At 42.8% G+C, this 20,349-nt stretch overlaps 1 protein-coding gene across 13 annotated transcripts in view; it reads left to right on the top strand.

Annotated features, from left to right (window-relative positions):
- The window catches only part of MYL4 (myosin light chain 4), a 35,515-nt gene that overhangs the window by 4,643 nt on the left and 10,523 nt on the right, over positions 1-20,349 (top strand). For 5 of the 13 annotated variants that reach the window (XM_077164020.1, XM_077164016.1, XM_077164015.1 and 2 more), the window contains exons 2-5: positions 8,496-8,621; positions 10,497-10,653; positions 13,221-13,248; positions 18,832-18,981. In XM_077164020.1, coding sequence (XP_077020135.1) covers positions 8,560-8,621; positions 10,497-10,653; positions 13,221-13,248; positions 18,832-18,981 — 397 coding nt within the window. In that variant the 5' untranslated portion in view covers positions 8,496-8,559. The remainder of the gene's footprint in view (positions 1-8,495; positions 8,622-10,496; positions 10,654-13,220; positions 13,249-18,831; positions 18,982-20,349) is intronic. The other 8 variants (XM_077164023.1, XM_077164025.1, XM_077164022.1 and 5 more) reach the window with 4 other exon arrangements.

Raw genomic sequence — 20,349 nt, 5'->3', positions numbered from 1 at the left:
TTGAGATATAGTCCAAACCCATTAACTGGTCTTATAAAACCTTCTAAGGTCAGGTCTCTGCTTCCTTATTCAGCCTTGACTCACCCCATCTCCCCATCGTGCTCTACATTTCAGCCACGTGGAATTTCTTGACCCACTCTCCTGCCTCATAGCTTTTCATGTACTGCTCTTTCTGCCTGGAACACTCTGATCCCACTCTTCATCTGATTATCACTGCTTATCCTCCAAAAATACTTCCTCCAGACCTTTCTGACCCACTGTAATAGGTTGGCTATCTCTGCCATTGCTCCAATGCCACCATGCTTACTTACCGTTATTATCATCACCTTTAACTGGAATCACTTGTTTAATTGTACATCTTCCCATATAGTCTGAACACTCCATGAGGGCTGAAACCCTGTCTGCTTTGTCCCTGAATGTATTCTCCAAACCTAGTTCAGTATCTGGTACATAATGGGTGCTCGTTTTTATTTGTTTAATGAAAAATAGAGTCTCATTCTGTCCCTATTACTGTTTCTTATTGATTGATTATTTTATTTATGTCTTGCTCCCTAAGAGAGGTCAACTCTTATACTTGTCTATATTGTTCTTTGACAAATATCACATCCATAATAGATACTTAATTATTATTAGAAGCATTTATATGTATTACTCCTTCCTAAACCACTTTTCCCTTACTTTTTTTTTGTATGCTATATGGTGGGATCACATTTCATTATTTTTTCATGTGAGTGTCCTGTTGTTGCAGCACTATTTGTTGAATTTTTGTTTGCTTGTTTGTTTTTTCATTTTTTTGGGGGGGCGGGGGGGTCATACATGGACTGGGAATCGAACCTGAGTCTCCCTAATGGAAGGCGAGAATTCTACTGCTGAACTACCCTTGCACCGCCTCCCCCTTACTTTTTCTTTAATACATGGGCAAGCACCGAGAAACGAACCCGGGTCTCTGGAACGGCAGGCGACGCTGCCACTGAGCCACTGTGGCCCCCCCCCCCTTACTTTTTGACCAACTAAATTCTATTAATCTGGCAAGCCTCCTCTTCAATATCACATTCTCAGAATATTCCCTGTTCTACCAAATCCAAATTATTAGCTCCATCCTATTGTTCTCTCTCACAGTGTATTAGTTTGGAAACTGCTGTCAGAAATGAAATGGCTTTTATAAAGGGAATATAATAAGTTACAAGTTTATAGTTCTAAGCCTATGAAAATGTCCAAACTAAGGCACCCAGTTAAAAGATACCTTAATTTGAGAAAGACTGATGGGTCTGGAACACCTCTGTCAGGTGGAAAGGCACATGGCTGCCATCTGCTGGTCCCTTGCTCCTGGGCTCCATTGCTTCCAGCCTCTGTTTCTGTGGGGGCTCCTCACTTTGCTTCTCTGGGGCTGGCTTTCATCTCTTGGATTACCTTGGCTCTCTCCAGGTTCTGGCTTGCTTAGCATTTCATAGGAAGGCACAGGGCAATGTCTGCTGGACTCCAAGCATCTCCAAACATCTGTATCTCTGTTCTCTGAAGCAGCTGTTCTCCAAGCATCTACATCTGCTCTTTCTGTCGTTTCTGAGATTTCTTCAAAATGTTTCCCCTTTTAAAGGATCCAGTAAACCAGTCAAGACCCAACTTGAATGGGTAGAGTCACATCTTCATCTAATTGAAAAGTCACACCCACAATTAGGCAGGTCACAACCCCTTGGAGATAATCTACTCAAAATTGTTCACTCTACAGTACAAAATCCGGATTAAAACATGGCTTTTCTGGGGATACATTGTTCTAGTTTGCTGCCTGTTGGAATGTAATATACCAGAAACAAAATGGCTTTTAAAAAGGGGAATTTAATAAGTTGCTAGTTTACAGTTCTAAGGCTGAGAAAATGTCCCAATTAAAACAAGTCTATAGAAATGTCCAATTTAAAGCATCTGGGGAAAGAAACCTTGTTTCAAGAAGGCCGGTGACATTCAATGTTTCTCTCTCAGCTGAAAGGACACATGGCGAACATGGCGGTGTCTGCTGGCTTTCTCCTGGCTCTACCAAAAGAGACTCTCTCCAAAATGTTTCCTCTTTTAAAGGATTCCAGTAAGCAACTCCACCTTCATGGGTTGAGACACACCTCCATGGAAATCATCTATCAAAAGTTACCACCCACAATTGGATGGGTCACATCTCCATGGAAACAATCAAAATGTTCCCACCCAGCAATATTGAATGAAGATTAAAGGACATGGCTTTTCTAGGGTCCACCGTAGATTCAAACTGGTAGATACATAATACTTTCAAATGGCATTTTTGTTCTTTCATAGTGTATATGGCAATTTTAATTGCACTTGTTTAATATGAGCTCCATAAAGGCAGAGATTTAAACTCGCCATGATGTCCCCATCAGCTAACACTGTGCTCTGCATAAAAATTATAAGAAGATATTAAAATATTATGAATCGATGAATATTTTTAGAATGATAATTGAGTGACTTGACTATTTAATTTTATGTCTTATTGTTCTAAACTTGATGCTTTTTTGACTCTCCCTTTATGGACCCAGAGAACTTCTGGCATAGAAGTCTTTGAGGGATTTAAAGTTAAGGTGGTATGGTGTTTGGCGTGTTGGGGCTGATTAGATAATGCATTTTGGTTAGGTGAGCTCTGAGATGTACTACATGGGCTGATGGCCAGGAGGGGCAGGGCAGAATCAAAGGCACAGGGCAGAAAGAAGCTAGTGGTGGCAAGAGGACAGTAAAGAAAACAGCTTGCCTAGAGTGGAGACTGAATAAGCTTGGTTGAAATGGGGACAGTTGATTAAAAGCTTTAGGTTTCAGGCCAATCATTTTAGATCTGATAAAGTAGACCTAGGGAGTCACTGGTGGTGATTGAGCTGGGGAGTGACCTCATGAAAATGGAATTTGAGAAAGATTATGATAACAGCTGAGGGTTATATAAATTGGAGGAGGGAGAAAATGGAGAGCCAGAAATACAGCAAAAAGTTTGCTACAGAGGATAGGCAGCTCTAAATTTCCATGATTCTAGGATCCTAGGTAGTTGAATCTGAAAACAGAATATGAAAACTGTACCAAGTTACTCATTTAAAGTGAGAAATATTCTTATCCAATTCCTTCTACTATGGGAGATTATAGCACTTGATAATTAACATTTGAACTAGAAGGCTTTTAGGGAGAAAGATTAAGAACCAAAAGAGTGATTTTACAAGCTGACTCCTTTCCTCAGAAGGAACATATATGCCTGACTGGTGGTTAAAAATATTTGTATCATCTAGAGAGGGCAGCCTCCAAATAATAGATTCTTTGTTTCTCCCTTTTCTAGGTTCTAGGTAAAACGTTTTCTCTAGATATATTGTGGAGCAATGGATTAAACACAGATTTGGTTACATTTCAGTCTTGAGAACAGACTATGGTTGCCTTGAATAGACTTAATTGTTGATGTTGTTGTTGCCACTTGTGTTTGGTGTTTTAAATGTATGTTTTTGGAGATTAAAGATGAATTAGATTTAAAATATACTGAGTTTAAAGTGCTCCCAGTGAGAATGTCCAAAGGTCAATTGAGAATGTGGAACTTCAATTTGGGAAAGAAGTTGGGGCTGGAGATACCCATTTTTCAGGCAGAACTAAATGTATCCTTTTTTTTTGTTTATATAATCCTTGTAAACATTTTTGTGGCAGTATTTATTGTTATATTAAAACAATTTATCTGTTTACGTCCTCCTGGATGAGGTCCAGGGTTGGCCTTTTATTTATCTTAGCAAATACTTACATGCGGTAGGTGCTCAAGTGTTGGTTGGATGAAAGAAAGAGCATAATCTTGATGAACTCAGCAAAGAAGAGAGTATAGAGATAAAGGAGAGAAGGGTCAGTGACAGATGACCCAGGGACAAGATAATTAGATCTAGCCACAGAGAAGTGGAGTGCTAGGGAGGAAATCAGAATTCAGGAGTAAAAGAGGAAGTTGGCAGAAAGGGAAACCAAAAACAAAAAAAAAAGAATTATCCTCAGCATTAAAAGCGTATCTCCAAAATGTCAAGAAAAGTGCCTGCTAAGGTTTTGAGCCTCCTTTCCTTATTGATAGTTACCCGTACTGTGGGTGCCAACGTCATCTCCTTCAGTGACATTTCCTTCTCTCCTTGCCCTCTTGGGGGCCAGCCATCTACAGCAGGAAACCCATACCAGCTCCACCAGCTCCCACTCCTACCTTAGAGTGGTATTAGGGAAAGAGCCCAGGCCTAGAAAAGTAAAGTCCTGGCAGCTAATCTCAGGTCAGCCATGACTCACAGTGTGACCTTGGGAAAGTCACCCTCTCCTCTCTCTGGGCCTGTAAAGTTCCTCACAGCTGTCAGGATGTTTGGATGACTGGTAAGGATTCCTGCTTGCTCTGCTGCTTTTCAGCTAAGCAATTGCTTTGCTGAACACCAGCTGTCCTGCCCTCTGCCTTAGGTTCTCAGGCAGACAATAATCTACCGTTTTTGAGCCCCTCCCAGCGTCCTCCTCACATAGTTCAGTTCACAGATATGTCACTAGGTGGCACTGCCTTAGTCTTAGCACAGAAAGTAGCATCAACCATTTAAAAGGATTCTTGAGTGACTGGGCCAAACATAGGCAGCATTCTCCACCTATGCTAAAGTAGCTGAGAAAATGAAGTCTGCAGGATGATTTAAAGTGCTCTAAGAGCCAGTGCCACCATGGTCCTGAAAATTTTTATTTTAGGTACCTCTGTACTCCTTTTCTGCCTTTGCCTTTGGTGATCTGGGTCTTAATGGTCACTGAGCCTTCAGGTTATTCATTGCTTTTATCCTCCCTCCTTGGTGAGTGGGAATCTCAGATACAGAGGTTTAGGGTAATCATTCTCCTAGATTTATGGCCTTCTTTCATCAATGGTCCACGCGAGACCTCTCTGGTATTTGTTGTGGTGGGGTTTTTTTTTTCACTTATTTATTCATTTTTTTGTTCCCTTTTATCTGATTCCCCCATCTCATCCAAACAACACCCACTATAGCCAGCTGTGCTGGTTTGAAAGGATTATTACCCAAGAAAACCCATGTTTTAATCTTGATCCATCTTGTGGAGGATCTTTAATCCCTATTCAGAACTGTAGATTTCTTTTCTTTTTTTCTTTTGTATGTTGTGTGGCGGGGGTCACATTTCATTCTCTTTCCATGTGAGTATCTCCTTTATAGCAGCACCATTTGTTGAATTTTTATTTTTTGGTTTGGTTTTACATTTGTTTGTTTCTGCTTGTTTTGTTTGTTTGGGAACAACAAAAGAAATTTTTGGATGCCCTATTTTAGTAGTTTCATACTTAATATATGTTTGCTTTTTAAAGTTTTTTCTTATTATCGACTATTACATTTTTAATATTTGATATTTCTGTTCAGTTCTTTATGTTTTCTTGTTCTGGTGTCATTTTGATATTTTCCTTTATCACTTTTAGTATGTTTATTAGGCTACTTTAAAAATCTTGATGTGTCTGTTGTCATATTTCTGCTTAAAGTAGAATTTATAATCAAAGAACTCATCTCTTTTGAATTAGTTGTGCTCCTCACCTGTCTCGTCATTTTGGCCCTGGGCAAAATGTAGGTTGCTCTGTCAACAGTACATACCAGTGCCATTGAGATCAGGGGTGAGGGATGGGGCTTGGATGAACCCTAAGACTGACAACCCCAGGCATCCAAACTCCCAAGTCAGTCGTGCCCAACCCACAAAATAACTCCTCATGTCACACACCTATCCTCACCCCAGAAGAATTACCCTTAGGGAAAAGCACTTCTTAGATTTCAGTTTTCTTGCCCTGGGAGTTTAGAGGGGATGAGAAGGAGAAACAATTGCCCAAAGTGAGGTTGTGCCCACCTGTTTTGATGAACTCCTCAGAAGTACAGTGCTCCTGCTGAGCCCTTGATATGACCCTTCCCAATGCCTGGACCAGAGGTGTGAGTAATGGCAGGTGACAGAGTGGCACCGTATTCCAAGACAATGGTGGAGGAAAAGACATCAGAACCCCAAGAGCTTCTTTTATTTTTTATCATGCCACAGCCAGACCTGGCTACCTCCTGCCCCAAACCAGAGCCACCCCCGACTACACAAATGCCAGGTCAAAACAGTCCTTCTCCTTTACCCAGAGTTTTCTCACAGTCTTCTTCATTTCCTGGTTCTCTCTCTTTATCATTCTTGATCTTGGGGAAGGGAGCATAAGTCACACTAGTTCAATTAGGACCTACACAAGTATTTTGAGCACTTGTTCTGTGCTAGACACTGTTCTAAGCATGTACCTCTGTATAACTTGTTTAATCCTCATAAACAGCCTTTGAGGTTGATATTAGCAACTCCATTTTACAGATCAGAAAACTGAGACTTAAAGAGGTTAACTAAGCTGCCCTGGGAAGTAACCGAATTAGGGCTCTAACTCAGACAGTCCAGCTCCTGAGTGCGTCCTCTAAACCTCTGCCTTGCAGCAAAGCCCGGTTTACCCAGTACCCTCTATGGAACAGATTAACATAAGGTTTGCCAGGCCCCTGCTCCGTGATGCCCAGGCTTATGAGCCATTGGCCAGAGGAAGGGAGGGAGGGTAACAGGGACAAGGCATTAATAGCTAGGTCTGTTGTCAGCAGCATTTGATCCTAGGCAGGAGATGCTCATGGATCTCTCTCACACAGGACACAGGCCCTGAGTGGTGAAAGGTGATGGGAGGAAAAGGGGGAGTGTGTGCCCAGTCCAGCCCAAATGAGGGCTACTGTCAGTTCTCCTCTGCATTTGTCTCCTAATTTGACATCTGATGTAACCTAGCTGGTGTGAAATTCTGTCCTGTGTTTTCCATATTCTGAGTTTGAAGTCCTTCCAGCAGGAGCATTGGATGTGCCAGAGCACTTTGGTTCAGGAAACCACTGACGCCTCTCCTAGGCATCTCCTGGTGGGGCTGCCAGGACCCACCAAGTACTTACCTCTCAATGCTCCTGCCTTCCTTTTCCTTCTCTCTGGTAGGTGACATGTCTTATAGGCCCTGTAAAGGATACTCTAGGTAGACAAGATTTGAAGATGACCGTGAGACAGAATGAGGACCATAAGCAAATGAAATCTCTAACTTTTGGGGGTGTCATGAGCTTTAATATAAAGGCTGGTATCAGATGTCTTGATCCCTGATGCATGCCTCTTTCTCTGAAGCCACGGTTCTCTTTTAGTTGCCCCTGAAGTGCCAGACCCTCATTTAGCTGGACTTGCTCAAAGAGAAGAAGAAACTAACCTGAGGCGGGTCTCCTTCCCCTCTGCACCCATGGTCCAAGGTTTCAGGCAGGCCGACTCCTCTTCTGAGTGGCTGCCTGGCCCCAGGGACCTGACACATGCTTTCTGAGCCACAAATATTTCACACTCTGGGTTCCCAGTTGCTGCCATTCTCCCTCCTCCACCCCTTGCCCCCTGCCCCTTCTTCTGCATTCCTAAAACCATACCTCACAATCCTTTCACCCGCTGCAACCTCATCTTGTCCCACCCTCCGTGTGGGTCCCTGTCATTGAGTTCCTTCTGGGAAATCTGAGAAACCTGGGCGCACCTCTAAGTTCATCTGCCTGAGAAAGCAGAGGAAATTAACATCTATGAATTTTTTCCCTATGTGCCTGGGGTTGTTTGTGGTGCTTTACTTACTTTATTTCATATAAATTTCACAATAACTTAAGAAGGAAATGTTTACTGATGAAGGTCCTGAGGGCACTGGCAGTTTATGGAAGGAGCAAATCCAGATTCAGACCTACACTTCTCTGTCTCCAAAACCCATAGACTGTTTTTAGATGCCCCTGGAACCCCGTTTTGCTTTCCCTGTTCCCTCATCTCATAAATCTATTCCTAGTACAGATTTGATATCTTGCTTATCCTTAGAATTAAAAAAAAAATTAAAAAGAAAGAGAGAAGGGAAATGAAAAATCTCCCACCTGGAAGTAGAGTTCTCGCCTGTCATGCCGGAGACCCAGGTTTGAGTCTGCCTATACAAAAAAAAAAAAAAAAAAAAAAAATGCTGCCTGAAGACATTTGAGAACATCTCATTCGTTCATTGTTTTCTAAAGTTTAAACTATGGAATCGTTTCTTAAAATGATCATGAGAACCCCAGCATATAAAACACCAGGAGTGGTTTTTTGAAGTGGTTGGTTGAAGTGGCAGGGGTGGGGGATCTCCAAGTCCTGGCCTCTCTACATCCCTTGCACCCAGAAGCATGTTGGTGCAGCTTCAGGATTCTGTGGAATGCAGTTTGAAAACTCCTCATTATCTCTTATTTTAGAGGTATCCAGGCTGAGGTCCAGAGAGGGAAAGTGGCTAGCAAAGTCAGGACTTGTTCCTGGGCCTTCCAGCTTCTAACCTCCAGCTTCCTACAGGTTTCTACAGAAACCTCACTTTATGTATCTTTGTACAGACCCTGCGGTACAGCTTGTCCAGGAAGGGAGAGTGGGGCAGGGGGAGGGGAAGGAGAGAGGAGGGACTGGTCTTCCTCTTTGTTCTCTTTTCTCATCACCAGCAGGCTGAGCCCTTAAGCCCTTTTGGGGGAATGCAGTGGGCCAGGGAGAGAGCAGACCAGGAATATGGAAGAATACAAGCAGAGGTACAAGGAGTCAGGACTGATGGGAGAGAAGGAAGGAAGAAGGTAAGTCATAAGACAAACGAAGAGGTAAGGCAAAAAGAGTAAAGTAGCAGCCGTCACAACTCAGGACCAGGAGGACTGGCTGAGGGTCTGGGCTCTGGCCTTGCTCTGGTATCACCTTGGGAAAGTTCTGGCCCATTTTCCTATCTTGGATTCCTTTGAAGGCTTCTCTGTCCACCAATGCGGAGCACCTGCACGGGCTGTAGAAGGGGCAGTGTGGGAGAAGAGAACACCGCACACCTGAAGTCAGAATTACGTGGCCCAGCGCTGACAGTGAATACCCTAATGTCTTGACGCAGCTCAGAAATTCCCTGGGACTTAGTTCCACACCTATAAAATGGGGTGGGACAAGATGGTCTTTGAGGTTCCTTTTGGTTCTGAAATGAATGATCTTGGATATGGAGCTTAAGCTTGAGGAACTGGGGCACAGACAGACATTAGCTCCAGAGCACCTAGAATTGCAGGCTTGGAAGCCAACAGAGATCAGATGTCATGCAGTCTAGTAATCTCATTTTTAGGTGAGGAAACTGGACCTAGAAAGGCAAGGTGGCTTTTCTGCTTCTCCCAGCTTTACTCTTCTTTATCTTCTGAACTTTCAGGGCCTAAATATTCAGTTTAAGAGAGTTCTTTGCAGTGGATAAAGGTTTTAGTTGTTTTTCTGAACATTTGATTGGCTTTTAACTCTGCAAAACAATGCATGTTTGTTACAAAAATTTCCATTAATACAAGAAGTGAAAAAAGTTAAAAACTGAAAATTGCTCCTATCCTTCTGTCCTCATCCACCAAATCCCCAGGGGTATCTCCTTTTAACAGTTTAGTGTGTACCCATAGTGACTTTTTTGATGAACACTCATTTTCCCCCTATAAATGGGATTATAATATAAATTCAATTTAGAATCAGACACACCTGGGTAATCCCAGCCCAAAGTAATTAGCTGACTCACCTTGCCTAAGGTATTCAACCCAAACTCCTGGTGTGTAAAATGGGGGTAGTTATAGTATCTACTTTATAGGATTGTGATGAGGATCTAACGAGATACTATATGAATAATACCTAGCAGTGCCTGGTACACACACACACAGAGTACAGAGGACACAGAATGACTTAGAGGTAGAGTAAAAACTAGACTACAAATTTTCTGGCCCTCGATCCTGCTGACTCTGCTTCTCACCTGCACTAAGCAATTACTTATTAAGTGGTCAAAACTTGTGGAATGATTGAGGTTGGTGGGGGCAGCAGAACAATGGATTTGAGTTCCTGGGATGCCTGCTCTAGAAAATGGAGGATTTCATCCTGCCTCGTGGGCGACCGTGGGACAGTGTGGGACAGTGTGGGTTGGCTGAACCAGCTGTTGCTCAGAGCTTCAAGCTAGAGAGCTGAGCCTCAAACAGAGCTGAGGGCCCACAGTGGATCTCAGCTTAAAGGATCTTGGCTTAAAAGGAATGTGCAGTGGGCTGCCCCTGCTCAGGAAGAGCTAAAAAAAGCCTCATGCTGCCCTGGGCTTTGTGTGAGGGTTATCAACTGCTCAGGTCAGCTCATCTCCCTGGCCAGACTCTGGCATTTTTGAGAGGGTCTGTTTTCCTGGCCCTTCTAGGTGTCCACCAATTGGTAGGAAGGGGTCAGCCTGTCCCAGAGGTGGAGGCCATCAGAAGTTTGAGGTGTGGGAAGAGAGGGAGGGGCTGGTAGCCCCAAACCTGGTGACAATACACAGTTGTCAGCTGTACCCTGCTGGTGTTTCTTCCTTTTATAGTCAGCAGCAGTTGCTCTTGCTCTTACCCAGCCCCTCTGTGGGGGCTCCTGCCTGGATAAAAGGGGAAGGAGGCAGCCCAGTCTCCCATCTCATCTCTCAGGCACTGCATCTCTTGCTTCCTTCTTAGGTGCCACCTCCACGAAAGACCCCAACAGGGTAGTATGCCTCCCAAGAAGCCAGAGCCTAAGAAGGAGGCAGCCAAGGCAGCCCCAGCGGCAGCCTCTACTCCTGCCCCAGCCCCCGAAGCCCCCAAAGAACCTGCATTTGACCCCAAGAGTATAAAGGTGAGTGAGGCACAGCCATGGGAGGGGAGTGAGGATGACATTCAAGATCCTGTTTGCCCTGGAGTTAGGAATCTACTTCAATTGATGGGGGCTAGACTCGAATGAGGGCTGTGGTCTTCATGCCCTGAATTAAAATTCCATGGGGCAGTGGAGCAGATACTGGGGCTGGGGAATGCCATCTAGGGTTGTAGGCCTTTTCCCTCAAGAATAGGTTGATACACTGTCTGAGGAAGCTCTGCACTGTCACCCCATATTAGCTCAGGGGAATTGGGAATGGTGGGGAAGTGCAACCAACCAACTTTACAACTTTTTTTAAGGCACAGTAGGGGCCACCATTGTGGAAAGTTTGGAGGTCTTATATCTTTATGGAGAAAAGACACAATGATAACAGGCAATGCAGCTTGCAATGAGTGATGTAAGCAGTTGGAGCTGAGTTCTGGGAGCATGTTCCCTGATGTGCTGGGGCCTGAGAGGGGCAGGAGAACTGAGGATAAGATGAGAGGAGACTGGCCCTTTCTATCCTCTTTCCCTACCCAGATAGGTTCCTCCTGCTGTAGCCTCAGTCTGAGCTCCCATCTGGAGTATGCAGAGGACTGGCCCGTCCCAGGCTGAGACCTCTCTCTAACCTGGTGAGAAACCTGGGCCTGGGTCTCTCTGTCTCCCCAGTCCTGTTCCCTTTCTGCTCTACTCCCTTCATAGTGGAGTGTTCCTCTCCTTGAGCTGATGGAGCCCCTGCCTGCTGACTCAGTCATTTAAGGCTTCCCAGCTATCTGGCCCAGCTGCTGAAGGAATGGAACTGGGAGGGGGGACCGAGGAGGGAGGGGCCAGAAGCCATTGGAGAGTGAAGCAGTTTTAAGCCTTGGCACCAGAATGTAAGAGGTCAAGTGGCTACTGGTATGAAGAGCTATTAATAACTAGTTGGGAGTGGTGGGCCCCTAGGGATCTCAGCCCTTAGCAGGGCTGGTTGTGGTAGGGAATCAGGCCAAATAAGAACCCAGGACTAGGATCTGTGACTGGTATGTAGGGAAACAAAAAACCCAGGCCTCTAATTGTATGATCTTCCCTGGCCCTTCAGGATTCTTCCCCACATCCCTGTCCAGGGACCCTGTGATTGTTATGCCGGGGCCCCAGCATTGATCCATAGTAATCCCCTACAAGGGACAAGGGTTAAGCAGAGCTGGCTTGGCTAAGAGATGGAGGGAGTTGCCTCCCCTGGACTTGGTTGAGCAGACTGGGGAAACAGATATTGTGTAAGATCTTGAAATTACCTGAAAGTTTTCCTAGGTTATATATTGCTCCCTCTCTGGGCAGAGCTTGGCAAGAAAAGCTGACCATCTCCCTGCCTCAGGATCCTTCTTCAGTTTTATCTCTGATTTATTCTGGTTAAGTACCATTCCAACTGGGCAGCCTCCACCAGGCCTAGTCTCTGGCATCTGGGCAGTAGCTTCTTAGTGACATAAGACCCTTCCCTCAGCCTATCATTTCCCTCCATTCATGCTCCTGGACGCCCCTGTTTATTGCTGCTAATTGTGCTTCTCTTTGCCATGTTTGAATTTTCCAATCGTGGGAATTGTTAAATTTGGAAAAAAGAAAAGGTGTCTTTCATGAGGGTCATATCCCTTACTATTGCACTTACTCAGTTCCTTTGCTTAGAAGATTCTTTGTCCAAAGATAGAGCAAAAGTAAACATAAATCTAATATGTGTGGCTATGACCTGATTTGATGTTTTTATATTCATTTTCTTACATGTTTGCTCCTGGGCTTAAAGCATTGTGAAGTAAGGCATACCACACCTTTTCCTCAGAGTTAATGCAAATCATCCTTTACTTAGGGGGATTTCTTTAATTTCCCTAAACAACCCATTCTGCCCTCACTCTTTAGCAAAGTCCACTCCTGGGCTAGTATCCTTCCCAACCTAGAACAAACACTTCCTACCCACTCTCTGGCCCATGCCAGCTACCTCCAAGGGTCCTCATTAACAGAGGACATATGAGGAGATGGAATGGCCATAGCACAAGCAGTAGGCTTAGGACCAGGAATGGTGGTACATGAAAAAGATGCTCCAGGACTGGTACCACCATCAGTGGAGAGAGGACTGGGGTGGGAGAGGGGATAAGAACAATCAAGTAATATACAAGATCCTGAATTAAAATGATGACTCATATTTATTGAGTGCTTCCTATATGCCAGGCATTAATGATCAAAAATAAAATCCCTGCTCTGTAGGAAACCTGGCTTCAAGTAACAGGGTACACATAAAGGCATGACTAGAAATCAATTCTAGTGGTGTGGTTCTAGAGGTGTCCAAGCAGAATATTTCTCTTTCTCTTCCCCTCTCTCCCAGAGCCATCACTTAATATGCAGTATTGAGGGAGCTTAGGAGGCCATATTTAATTTAGAGTGGACCATTCTAGGTAGACTGATTTATTGCAGTTAGCCCACAGTCTCCTTTCCTCCCCAGCAGTCCCCTGCTAGAGGGGACCAGACTTCGGTGGAAGCCATTTTTAGTTCCCTTTGGAAGCCTTTAGCAGTGCCAGCCCTCACTGTCCTGTTTTCCCTCCCCACAGATAGACTTCACTACTGACCAGATCGAAGGTGAGTACCAACAACTTCACCTCCCCACTATCCTCTCTGTCCCACTATCCTGGAGAAGAGGAGGAGCAGGAGTCAAAATAGTAACAGCCATTGTCATCATCATCATCATCATCATCGCTGTTCTAGTCTGCTAGCTGCAGGAATGCAATATATCAGACACAGAATGGGTTTTAAAAAGGGGGAATTTAATAATTTGCTGGTTTACAGTTCTAAGGCCAAGAAAATGTCCCAATTAAACAAGTCTATAGAAATGTCCAATCTAAGGCATCCAGGAAAAGATACCTTGGTTCAAGAAGGCCAATGAAGTTCAGGGTTTCTCTCTTAAGTGGAAGGGCACATGGTGAGCACAGTCAGAATTCCTCTCTCATCTGAAAAGGCACATGGTGAACACAGTCAGGGTTCCTCTCTCATTTGGAAGGGCACATGGCAAACATGTTGTCATCTGCTTGCTTCTTCTCCTGGCTCCCTGTTTCATGACACTCCCTAGGAGGCATGTTCCTTGTAGAAGTGTGTACTCTAAAGATACCTGGAATGTGCTGGTTTGAAAGGATGTATGCCCCCTAGAAAAGCCATGTTTTAATCAAAATCCCATTTCATAAAGGTAGAATAATCCCTATTCAATACTGTATGTTTGAAACTGTAATCAGATCATCTCCCTGGATGATGTGATTTAGTCAAGAGTGGTTGTTAAGTTGGATTAGGTGACAACATGTCTCCACCCATTTGGGTGGGACTTGATTGGTTTATTGGAGTCCTATAAAAGAGGAAACGTTTTGGAGAATGGGAGATTCAAAGAGAGCAGAGAACGCTGCAGCACCACGAAGCAGAGAGTCCACCAGCCAGCAACCTTTGGAGATGAAGAAGGAACATGCCTCCCGGGGAGCTTCATGAAACAGGAAGCCAGGAGAAGAAGCAAGCAGATGATGCCGAGCTCGCTACTTGAGAGAGAAACCCTGAACTTCATCAGCCTTCTTGAACCAAGGTATCTTTCCATGGATGCCTTAGATTGGACATTTCTATAGACTTGATTTAATTGGGAAATTTTCTGGGCCTTAGAACTGTAAACTAGCAACTTATTAAATTCCCCTTTTTAAGAGCCATTCTGTTTCTGGTATGTTGCATTCCGGCAGCTAGCAAACTAGAACAATCGCAAACCTATTTTGAGTACCATCTGCATGCTAGGCACAGTCCTAAGCAATTTCCATGGGATAACTTATTTAGTTCTTAAAATAACTCTGTGAGGTAAAGACTATTAACACCCCTATTTTATAAGTGAGAAAACTGAGAAACAGAGGTGGCAGGGCGGGGCGGGGGTGGCTGGGAACTTGCCCAGTCTCATACAGGCAGTCAGTGGTAGAGCCAGAATTCAAACTTTGGCATTCTGATTCCAGACCTCTGCTCTCAGCCACCCTGCCATACTGCATGGAGCATAACAGATGCATAACAAATGCTAATGCCTTTTTTTTTAAATCCCCATTCTCAAATCTACTGTCTAAAATATGTAGAAACTCTCATTTCTGTTCCTGTCATTAGAAAGCCCTACTTAGATTACCAACTTTCTCTTCCCCTAACATCAAGTTTGCTAAGATGCTCACCCACTAATAGTGGCAGGGTCAAGGGTGACTTGGGGGTGTCCTAGTCTGCCTGTGATCTACATCAACTACCTCTCCCTACCTTTGATGAAATAACTTACGTTGTCTCAATCTTCTATAAGCTGTTGTTAAATGCAGCTTCAAGACAAGCCTTAAAATCTCCCATCCTCCAACCATATTGTTGTCTCTTAACTTCCCATGTGTAGGGGTCTGATATTTGAGAATGAAATATTTCATTATGTGACATCCGCAAATCCCCACTGTAAAACAGGACTCGCTTTCATTGTAATTGATCCCTCTGTTTCTCCCATCAAATCACTCCAGGACATAAAATCATATGGATTAGAAGGGATCTTGAAAAATCATCAGGTCCAACCCCCTGATTTTAAACACACACTATGTTTTTTGTTTTTTTTTTTTTACATGGGCAGGCACTGGGAAACGAACCCAGGTCTCCCACATGGCAGGTGAGAACTCTGCCACTGCAACACCATTGCCCACTTCATACACTATATTTTTAAAATTAAATTAGTACATGCACAAACTAAAAAATACTTTTCTTTAAAAAAGTATATTTTGAAATTATTTTAAAAAAATCATTTACTTTTTAAAAGTAAATAATAAAAAATAATAGGTTTTTTTCCCCTTATTTTACCTTCATGCTGATTCCTTTCCCCAAGACAACTAGTTAACAGGTCTTTAGGTATCCTTTGAGAAGAAAGTATTGTGATATATCAGAATGTATATGTACATATGTGTGTATATATAAGTTTACACAGATTGAGCCATGTGATACATACTCTTCTGTACTTTTTTTCATTTAATAATATACTGGATATATATCACACTTAGTTAGCTTATCCATAGGCATATTTAAATAAAGTATCCATATAATCATTGTAAAGCCTGTGTTTGTGCAGTAAGTTTCATAAACCAATTTAAAATTAAGACAACAGGGAAAAAATTTACAAATTTAGATAGCAAAGTTCTTAAATTCTAAGTATTAGACACTAACTTAAATACCATTTGACCAACTGTCAAAACAGTGAATGTTTTCAAAATATCAAGTAGAAAGTTCTTACAAATAATCTGTTTTGCTATGGTAATGACCTATGTTTTATAGTTTCCTGATTTCAGGAAAATATGAAGATATAAATATGTTTGCAATTAACAAATGGAAATCTTAGCCATCTAAAATGGATAACTTAGTTTATCCATAGGCATATTAAAAAAATATCTAAGTAATCATCATAAAGCCTGTTTGTACAATATGTTTCATAAAACAATTTAAAATTAAATAAGAGGAAAAGAAGTGTAAATAATAAAGTATCAGTGGTAGAGAGTTCAAATAGAGGCTACTCTAGAGGTTACCCTTACACAAGCTTCAGGTCGACCTTGCTGCCTATCATAACTTGCCAGACCGCAACCAGGACCATTCCAGCCAATCCTAAAGAACATCTAGGGCAATATATAAGATTCCACAAGGGTTCCAGCACTAGAATAATTTTCCAGAAACCTGCAATCTCCAGATGGGTCCCTGGTCCAGTAAGTCCTGAAACCTAGAGGGACCAGCCTCTCCAAAACATCAGATAGTTCCATCTCCCTACCCCATATTAGTGACAGACCCTTCTATATATGAAAAAGTTAGGATGGCCATAGCCCAAACATCCCTAAAGAGAGGGATGGAAAGATCAAAGGTGATTGTGGAGTTATACAGTGAAGACAGGATTTAACAAATGAATATGAATGCTGAATCATTAAATTGATACCTCTTTTAGTCTCCAGTATCTTAGAGCAGCTAGAAGTAACAACCCAAAAATGTGGAATTATAACCCATGTCAAACTCTGAAATCTGTTCTACAACTAATTGTGATGCTGTGCTTTGAAATTTATTGCTTTTTGTATACATGTTATTTTTCACAAAAAAATAAGGGAAAAAAGTTGATTGTGATGATAAAAAGATATTTAGGCCTTCTAGCTTCCTATATTCTGGAGCAGCTAGAAGGAAAAATCTGAGAGGATCGTATGGTAGCCCATGACAGACTTTGGGATCTGTCCTGTAACTACTTGTTGAAGAGTGCTTTGAAAACTATTGCTTTTTTATTTCTTTGCTTTGTATGTATGTTATACTATACAATAAAAAAATTTAAAAAGAGAAAAAAAAATTAAAACAATGAAGGAAAAGATCTATAAGTACAGATATCAGGGTTTCTTGAATTCTAAATATTAAACAGTATTTTAAATACCACTTGATTAACTATCAAAACTGTGTGCATTCTCAAAATACCAAGTAAAAAGTTATTGCAAATATCAACTTTTCTATAATAGTGAGCTTTGTTACTAAATATGTTCAAATTTTTTATTTCAAGAATTTATTTTATCTAATATTACTATAACTGCCTGTGATTTTTTTTACCTTTTTTTGTTATAAAATATAATATATGTATACAAAAAAAATCCTTTAAGAAGAAGGTAGATAATACTTCCTTTTTACAGAGGAGGAAACCAAGGTTCAGCCAAGTTAAGTGACTTGACCCAGGCTATACAGTTAAGTGGTGAAATTGGGATTAGCTCAGTAAGATAATAACGGTATTTTTTGAGCATTTGCTATGTGCCAGACATGTGTTAAGGTTTTAACATACATTATATTTCATTCTCACAAGGACCCAATGAGGTAGGAACCATTTATAGAGAAGTTGTAGAGAGGTTAAATATTTACTTGTCCAGGGTCACACAGTTAGCAAGCAATGGAAATAGAAATTGAGCTCAATTATTCAGTAATGTTAAAGACATCCACTTTTATATCTTTTAAATGCATTTGAAATCTAATAAAGAGTCACAAGTAGATTTGGGGAACTTGCTTTGATATGTGGAATGATTTGTAAGTAATCCATATGCAGCCTCTAAGTAAATATGTATTTCTAAAGGATTTAGGCTTAAAAACAGCTTTTCTTGTAAGTGCTTTATGCATACCTCGGTTTAAACTCTTAATCTGCTTAGTAAATATAAGTAACTTCAATGCTAATCCCAGTCCAAATTATCCCCAGTAATGAATTGGTTGAGTACAAATTACTGAGGAATTGAGGTTCTTTGTAAAAGACCTGACAGTGCCTTAATTTGACCTTGCCCCTCATTTGCCTGTGTTAATACCTTTGGGAAATCCAATCCCTATAATTCTGTACTGGCTTCAGAACTGGTATATATAATAATTATCACCCTTTGTTGATTCATTTACCACGTGCTAGACGCCCTGCTTGGCATATTGTGTAATCCTCCCAGCACTCCACTCAGGGGGACATTGTATCCCCATTTAGGACTATGAAAGCAAGGGCTCAGAAAGGTTAGTAGTTTGCCCAAAGCTGCATGTGGGTCAGGGCAGAGATAGGGTGGTCTGCCTGTAAGGTCATATCCTGTGACCTGGAAGGGTCCTTCAACCTGGAACATGCAGTTCGGATTAATAGCTGGCTCTGGAACAGCCTTTGCAAAGTGCTTCTATATGTTGCCACCTCCTTTGACAGTCAGTAACTTGGAAGGGTTGGTGGGATGGAGTCTTTACTCCCTGTGTGTTGGCTCAAGGAAACTGAGACCCAGCTGGGTTTATCCTGTGCCTCGTGGCAGAGCTGAGAACCCAGGGTTCCTGATTCCCACTCGACTGCTATGTTTACTTCCCTGCCATTTTCAGCAATCAAGAACCTCACCTGCACCAGGGAAGGAAAGGCAGGGAGGGATGGAGACAGGAGACATTGAAATTGTTGAACAACTGAGTGATCAGAAGATATTCCAGGACCAGGGATGGAGGTGATCTTGGAGACCCCTGCTGGGCCAGGCTGGCTCTTTAGTTGTCAGAAGTTGGAAGGTAGCCGAGGGGATGTATTGAAGTATTTTAACAACCACGCTGACCTACTTTTCAACCCTGGGTGGAGGCTGATCAGCCACCAGCCACCACCTTCACTTAGGCCCAGGAGGCTGCAGCTGTATCTCCTCTCTGCAGAGTTCAAAGAGGCTTTTTCATTGTTTGACCGTACTCCAACTGGAGAGATGAAGATCACCTACGGGCAGTGCGGGGATGTGCTGCGGGCCCTGGGCCAGAACCCCACCAACGCCGAGGTGCTGCGGGTCCTGGGCAAGCCCAAGCCTGAAGGTCAGAATGGGCCATGGTCTGCCCCTCGGGCTGTGGCCTTGGCTCCTCTCCCAGATCTGTCTCCTGTCCATTACTCTCTTCTCCCTTTAGCCCTCCGGGACCAGCCTCACCTCCCCAGGATACCTTTGTCCCATTGGATCATTTATCCAGATGCCCCTGGCATTATTTAACCCTTGAAGAATGTTGCCTGGACTTGTTCTCAGATCATATCCCACGTGATATTGTTCCCCCAGGAGGTTAGGAGTTCCTAGAGGGCAGTAGCTACATTTTATTTCTTCAGTATCTTCTCCTGACTTCCTGGGGTGGCAGGACATTGAGGCAGGAAGGCTCGGTGACATCTGATAACTCATCGCCAACTGCACACCACTGCCCAGAAACTCTCAGGGGAAGTGTGACAGCATGAGATTTCCCAGGACCATTGCGAGTTGCATCACAATTTATTTCAGATAATGATCAGAGCACTGAAGTTTGCAAATTATTCATTTTATATAAATCCAAGCAGATTCAACATTAGCTCAATAATGATGCTTCTTTCATTTACATTCTGGTAGCTTTGAGTGAGTGAGAGTTTAGAAAGTGGTACTTCGATAGCTGGCATCCTAGGAATTGTAAAAGGGAGTGTGTTCCATTTGTGAATGTCATCTGTCATGGGTGGCAGAGTAAAACCAATGAACAGCGGCTCTAAAACATGTACCTCCTTCTCAGAGGTGTAGGCATTAGGTGGGCTAGGTCAGCAAGAGTGGGCAGTCTTAAGAGGCTTCCTGGGCCTCACCTTGGTCCCTCCTCCTTATTGCTTGGTCTTAGCTCCTTCTCCTCCTCCTCTTGCTGAAGATACCAGTCGGGGTAAAAGATGTGGGCAGGAACAGCCCAGAGGCTCAGAGCTTGCCCTTGTTAGCAGGGCTACTTAGAGGCTGAGAGATACCTGGACCATTTCCATTTTGGGGGAATTCCTGGGTTATTATAAAAAAAGTAAATACCATCATTTGTGGTATTTAAAATTTGTTTTTATCTATTGAGTTAAAACTCCTAATACCCTTTAATGGAGAAGTGTGTTACTCACAAAATAACTGCAAATTTACAAAAATCATTGGTTCAGAGTAACTCCAGGCAGTGTGAGCTATTAGTAGGGCACAAATACAGAATTATGCATAGTTTCCTTTTTTTTTTTATCCTATGGGTTCACCTCTGTGACAGTATGTCTGACACATATCACAAGTCTAAATTGTGAAAGTGAGGCCTGGGCTGTGTGATCCTTTGGACCCCTCAAAATGCTGCTGGTACCATCATCAGCTCTTGTGCCTGGTGGGCCATGGGAGCTTGGTGTTCTTGAGTGGACTTCTGCCCTAGTCCTTTTGTTAAAAAAAGGAT

Source organism: Tamandua tetradactyla, chromosome 6 (assembly GCF_023851605.1).
Source record: "Tamandua tetradactyla isolate mTamTet1 chromosome 6, mTamTet1.pri, whole genome shotgun sequence".
Classification (NCBI taxonomy): Eukaryota; Metazoa; Chordata; class Mammalia; order Pilosa; family Myrmecophagidae; genus Tamandua; species Tamandua tetradactyla.
This window is presented reverse-complemented; position numbering and strand designations above follow the sequence as displayed.